This window comes from Eptesicus fuscus, chromosome 19 (genome assembly GCF_027574615.1).
Source record: "Eptesicus fuscus isolate TK198812 chromosome 19, DD_ASM_mEF_20220401, whole genome shotgun sequence".
Classification (NCBI taxonomy): Eukaryota; Metazoa; Chordata; class Mammalia; order Chiroptera; family Vespertilionidae; genus Eptesicus; species Eptesicus fuscus.
In genome coordinates, this window is record NC_072491.1 from 52,032,067 (window position 1) to 52,038,206 (window position 6,140).

At 46.9% G+C, this 6,140-nt stretch overlaps 1 protein-coding gene across 3 annotated transcripts; it reads left to right on the plus strand.

The window, feature by feature from the left end:
- The first annotated feature begins 5,084 nt into the window (after nucleotides 1-5,084).
- On the plus strand, nucleotides 5,085-5,810 carry LOC103283854 (N-alpha-acetyltransferase 60-like). Of its 3 annotated transcripts, none has more exons than XM_028142057.2 (2): nucleotides 5,085-5,320; nucleotides 5,645-5,810. In XM_028142057.2, the coding sequence occupies exons 1-2, from the start codon at nucleotides 5,085-5,087 to the stop codon at nucleotides 5,808-5,810; spliced, it is 402 nt and encodes a 133-aa protein (XP_027997858.2). The 3 variants fall into 3 exon arrangements, with proteins under 3 accessions (XP_027997858.2, XP_054564537.1, XP_027997857.2); XM_054708562.1 differs by having other exon boundaries at nucleotides 5,085-5,417; nucleotides 5,645-5,791; XM_028142056.2 differs by having other exon boundaries at nucleotides 5,085-5,810.
- Nucleotides 5,811-6,140: the final 330 nt, after the last annotated feature.

The window sequence follows — 6,140 nt, forward strand, 5'->3', positions numbered from 1 at the left end:
TTTCTTGATTTCTGCTGGTGTAATGAGTGTCCTTGAATTTGCGCCAAGGGAAGCATTTCTTTAGCCCATCTCTTTGGAGGTGAGGACAAGCTGCATGAGGCCATGGTGTTGGCTGAATTTCCAAGGAAAGGAAGTGTCAACAGCAAAGAGACACCCTCACTCTCACCCCTCCTGGTGGGACATCTGGAACGGGAGTTACAACAGTGCCAGCTGACATCATACTGGTTGCAGCACTCTCGTGTGTTGCCAGAGTCTCTTAAACATGCATCTCCCCACAAAATGCCACTGCAGCCTTCGGTTCTGAGCAGCACTTCTAAAGTACGGAAACCGTTTCTTACTGCCAGTGTGATAGAAAGAAAGAAAATGTGACACCGTTTTCTTTCCTGGGACAGAACCTTAAAGCGTTTGCACGTTGCTTTGGATGGAGCTTGGTTTTCACTTCTGCTGGGACGAAGCTGCAGTCTGGAGGTCACGCTGACCTGTTTTTAATAAATGGACAACAGTGGAAAACACACGTGTCCTGCAGTCAGGAAGGGCGCGGCCTTTCCTAGGATACCCATGAAAGTGATGTTTGTCCTCTCTTCTTTAATGGCTCTCCATGATAGTGACTTCATTTCCTCTGGATGTTTACCCAGAAGTAGAATTTCTGGATCATACGGCAGCTCTGTTTTTTTATTTATTTTTTTGTGGCTGAACCACTTTACAATCCCACCAACAGTGCGTGAGGGTTCCCTTTTCTCCACATTCTCATCAACATTTCTCTCTTCTACTCTCGATGATAGCCATCCTAACAGGTGTGAGGCGATATCTCGTTATGGCATTGATTTGTATTTCCTTAATGATAAGTGATGCTAAGTACTTTTTCATGTTCTTGTTAGGCATTTGATTATCTTTGTTTTAAAAATGACTATTCAGGTCCTTTGCCCATTTTAATTGGATTATTTATGGGTTTTTTTGGTTTGTTTTTTTTTTTTTTGCTACAGAGTTGTATTGAGTTCCTTATATATTTTAGATATTAACACCTTATCAGATATGTGGTTTGCAAATATTTTCTACCATTCTGGAGGTTGTCATTTCATTCTGTTGATAATTTCTTTTGGTGTGATATAAAAAAAAATCACTGCCAAAACCACTGTCAAGAAGCTTTTTCTTCTGTTTTTTTTTTTTTTCCAGAAGTTTTATGAACTTAGGTCTTACATATAAGTTTGTTATCCATTTTGAGTTGATAGTTGTGTATGGTTTAAGATAGGAGTTTAGTTTTATTCTTTTGCATTTGAATACTAAATTTTCCCAACACCATTTATTGAAGACTGTCTTTTTCCCATTGAGTATTCTTAACTCTAATGTAAAATATTAATGGACCATATGTAAATGGGTTTGTATCTGGGTTATCCATTCTGTTCCATTGGCCTATGAATCTCTTTTTAGGCCAATACCACACTATTTTTATTACCATAACTTCATAATGTAGCTTGAAATAGGCAAGTGTGATGCTCTCAGCTTTGTTTTTCTTCCTCAGGATTGTTTTGGCTACTCAGGTTCTTTTGTGCTTCCATGTTAATTTTAGTGTTGCTTTCCTATTTCTATAAGAAGCAGCATTGGTCCCCAGCTGTATCCTGCTGGAGGCCAATGGGTGGGGACTGTGTTCTGCAGTGGGAGGGGTCGCTGGCTGGGGTCCCGATCTGGGCTAGCCCGAAGGCTGTGCCTCAGTGGGCAGGGCTGTAGACTAGCAGGGCTTGGGGGCTGGGCTCCTCAGTTTGGCGGTTGGTAGGCTGGGCTCTCAGTTGCCCAGAGACAATGTTTAGACTCCGCGGTGATGCAGGGCTGGAGGCTGTGCTCAGGGGTGGGGCCAGCTGCTGGCTGGGCTCTCAGCAGGGCTGTTGGATGAGGTCCACAGTCAGGTTCTCCGGCCAGGCTAGGCGGGTCAGTAGTGTGTGCTCCACAGCCAGACTGTCCTATTGACGGGGAACCCAATAATAATCTGGATTCCAGTTAGGAATCTTTCAAGCATAAGAAATTTAAAAAATGACAATTTTTAAAGGAATGGAAATGTTTCTTAATGGAAAATTAATTCCATTATACTTTAGCTTTTAAGTTTTAATTCCCTTTTCTCTGAAATATAATAAACAAAGAAGTGTACAAAATTTGTAAATGTCAAGCATCGGTTTATAAAATGTTTTCATGCACAGCCTCATGGTCATTTTCTGATCGTATTGCCAAGAAATAGTGAAGGAGGTGAAAATCGAGCTATGTTCTTTGTAAGGCTCTCTCCTGTCTTGGCAATGTCATCACCAAACTTGCAATATAAGGAATATAGGACCGAGAGCACACGCACTGGCCGCATGAACAAGCACTAATTTCTCCTGAGCTGGAAGTTGTGTGGCGTTAAGCAGAGTGATTGGTGTCTAGTGCAACTGTGGGAATCAGACCTATTACTCTGATGGTAATAGAAGGTGTTCATTTCAAACCCAAGTCCCAGAGTGAGCAGGTCAGAAAGTCATTTGTTTTGTAACTAAGGAGAACAGACAGTTGATAGGGCAGGGGCAGCCTATAAAAATATCCCACAACATTGCAATCGTAAAGGCTGAGAAAGAGCCCAATACCAACCTTTGGCCACCTCCACAATGGATGGCAGCGAGTGAGGCCAGAATAAAAACTGTGTTGTGGTCGGGAGTAACCAGGACTCTAACCCTGAAACCTCTTAAAGGAAATTGAACTTGGCGGACATTAATTTCATTTTATATTCACTAATGTTATTCCATATCATTTGCTGATTTTATTCAGAATTAAATCCCCTTACTTTCTGGACTCTCTTCACGTGTGTCCACGCATGTCCAGGTGTGTGTTATCCCAGCAGATCAACCAGGAGATACTTATGTCCCCAAGACCATGCCTGGTCTCTTCCCGGGAGGCAGAGACGTTTTCGTCTCTAAGTGGGGAAGAATTTATTTTGACATTTTGACTAATTAAGGGCAAGATGAAGACTATTGGATATGAAATGCCTTTTCCACAGGGTAATTCCTTTTATATAAAGAACTCAAGGCCCAGTGCACGAAATTCTTTCACAGGTAGGGTCCGTAGCAGCTGCCAGCTGCTGGCCCGGACCTTCCTTCTTTCCATGCCACCCCCCTGGCAGTCAGCACATGTCATAGAGAGTGATCGAACTCCCAGTTGGTCAAACTCCTGAGGGGACACTTTGCATATGCAAATTGTCCCACAGGCTGGAGTTTGACCAACTGGGAGTTAGACGTACACTGGCCACCAGGGTTGGCGTGGAACAAAGGAAGACCCTGTGGCAGCCAGCAGCGAGGGGAAGGAAGGCCCTGATTGGCCCTGATTGCCGGCCAGGCCTAGGGACCCTACTCATGCATGAATTTTGTGCACTGGGCTTCTAGTATATAGATAATACTAGATACCATGGATAGAATGTTCCTAACCCCTTTTTTGCCTGGCTTGCTTTCTAGGTATAATTATAAATTCATATTATTTGGAGGTGGGTCACATTTGCATATTGGGAAGACCTTCTGCTTCAAGCTTGGATGGGGTGGGGATGGATGTACTTACAATTAAAAGTGGGGAATCAGGCCTGGAGTGATTCTCAGTAGAGAAGCTGACTTTCTGGGGCACTGCCTCTCCCTCTTGGTGTCCCAACGCCATGTTCTTGGGCAGAGCCCCTTACACCAGAACCCACAGCTTTACCTGGAACACACGCTGACCCCAAATGCCTTAGAATGCCCTGCCCCCCTGAGTGAATGGGAATTGTTCCAGGCCCTCATTCCTCAGCGAGCACCCCAAGGTGAGCCCAGACAGCACTTCCAAGAGCAATGCCCACAGCAGAGGGTCTCAGGGCCCAGGGTCCCTTTGGGAGACAGCGGGGAGAGACTTGTGTTCTCAGAGGTCTTCTTGTTTGGCAGATTAGTGATGTGGTCTGTCCTGCCATGGGGGATAGAGACAAGCTTGCGAACACAGGCTCCGTCCTCAGGAGGCACACGTGTCAGGGATCGCTGCCCTGGCTGTTCATGCTCATCTCCGCAGACCCTGAGCAGGGTCCTCCTTTGAAGGAGAGTTTTAGAAAATGGGGTAGAAATACAGTCTTGCCCTGAATTTGTATCAAGTGCTTCATGAATCAGCAGCATCTCGTCTAGCAACTTAGAAGAGTGCTCCAAGAGGGTGTACAAAGTGAAAGCTATTTTGGAAGAAGGTGGGGCAAAGAAGCTATTAAGAAAAGAAAGGATTATTTTTAGAATAGGACTTGTTCTTTTGGGGGGAAGGGACAGCAAAGGTTTTTATCTAGCAGGTTGCCTCTTCTTTGGGGGTGGGGGTGGGGGTGGAGAACACATGCCATGCTTTGCCTTACTGATGCTTGACCAGAAAACTTCAGACTGGCTCATTAAGATTATGCTTCTAGGAAAGGTTGAAACAACAACTAGGCCAGGCATTAAATTTAGGTTTGGCATCTTGGGTTTTACCATAGGTGACACCATTTTGGGCCTGTGGCTTTCTCTTTAAGAACCAATATTGTGGCTGGACCAGCCCTTGTAGTTCTTACTATGATTGCAAGACACTCACAAAGACCAGTCCAGCCACCAGCTTGGTTATCAACAGGCTGAGACCAGCACAAAACACCTTTGATCTCAGACTAGAGAGATCATCCCTCTAGTGCCAGCTTCCCTTCAGTTGCCAGCTTCCCTGATGGCTTGAGTGATAAGGGTCTACAAATGTTGAATAACTATGTAGTAGCCCTGAAACAAATCTAATAATGTTTAACGGCTATATTTTAATTAAAAAAGAAGAAAATGATTTTTTTAAACCACCAGGAAACATTAGAGAAAAAGGTTTATTACTTACAGGTCCTGGAAATGTCATGGCATGCTTGGGGCACACAGTGAGGTCGCAGATAGAGATAGAGAGGGTGATGGCCTGGGGTTTGGCTATTATTGGGGTCAGAATGGGGGCCTCAGTTTTATGGGGTCACTCTGCATTGGTGAATTAAAAATATGAGAGGGAGTCCAGCTCCCTTCGAACCCAGGATGCACTGAGCCCCACAGCACCGTCGCTGCCGCCGGCTCCCGCCCGAGGTGTGAATGACAGAGGTGGTGCCATCCAGCGCCCTCAGCGGGGCCAGCCTGCGCCTCCTCTGCCACAATGACACAGACACTGTGAAGCATCTGTGTGCCGACTGGTTCCCCATCAGGTACCCAGACTCATGGTACCGTGACATCACCTCCAACAAGTTCTTTTCCCTTGCTGCAACCTACAGGGGTACCATTGTAGGAATGACAGCAGCTGAAATAAAAAGTAGGAGCGAGATACACAAGGAGGATGGAGCTTTTCTAGCCTCCACCTTCTCTGTTGACACACAAGTTGCATACATTCTAAGTCTGGGAGTAGTGACGGAATTCAGAACGCACGGCATAGGTTCTCTTTTACTTGAGAGTTTAAAGGATCACGTATCCACCACTGCCCAGGACCACTGCAAAGCCATCTACCTGCACGTCCTCACCACCACCACCACAGCAATAAACTTCTACAAAAACAGAGACTTCAAGCAGCACCACTGTCTCCCCTATTACTATTCCATCCGTGGGGTCCTCAAAGATGGCCTCACTTATGTCCTCCACATCAATGGTGGCCACCCTCCCTGGACCATTGTGGACTACATCCAGCACCTGGGTTCTGCTCTAGCAAACCTGAGCCCCTGCTCCATCCCACACAGGATTTCCCGCCAGGCCCACAGCCTGCTCTGCAGCTTCCTGCCACGGTCGAGCATCTCCATCAAGGGCGGCATTGAATACAGCCAGACCATGTGATGCCAGCCGGGCAGCCTCCAACAGGGCCCACCCCTTGGGGCCCTGCGGAGCCCACCTTCCTGGCCATTTGACCTCAACTGTGTTCTGCAGAGGAGCTGGCCCATCACCTGCCCCCCTGCAGGCCTGGTGCTACATGCGCTCCGGAGCAGAGCGTCGTGGGGCGGGTATGCCCGGTCTCCAACCTGCGGCTCTTCCAGCCCGCCTCCCGGCTCTGGAAACCTCTGCCCTTGCCTTGGTCTGGCCCCCATGTGCGTGCACCAGCCTCATAGGCTGGCCACAGTGTTCATTGTGGCCAGTTGCTTCCGCTGCCCTGGGAGTATGGGGGCAGGA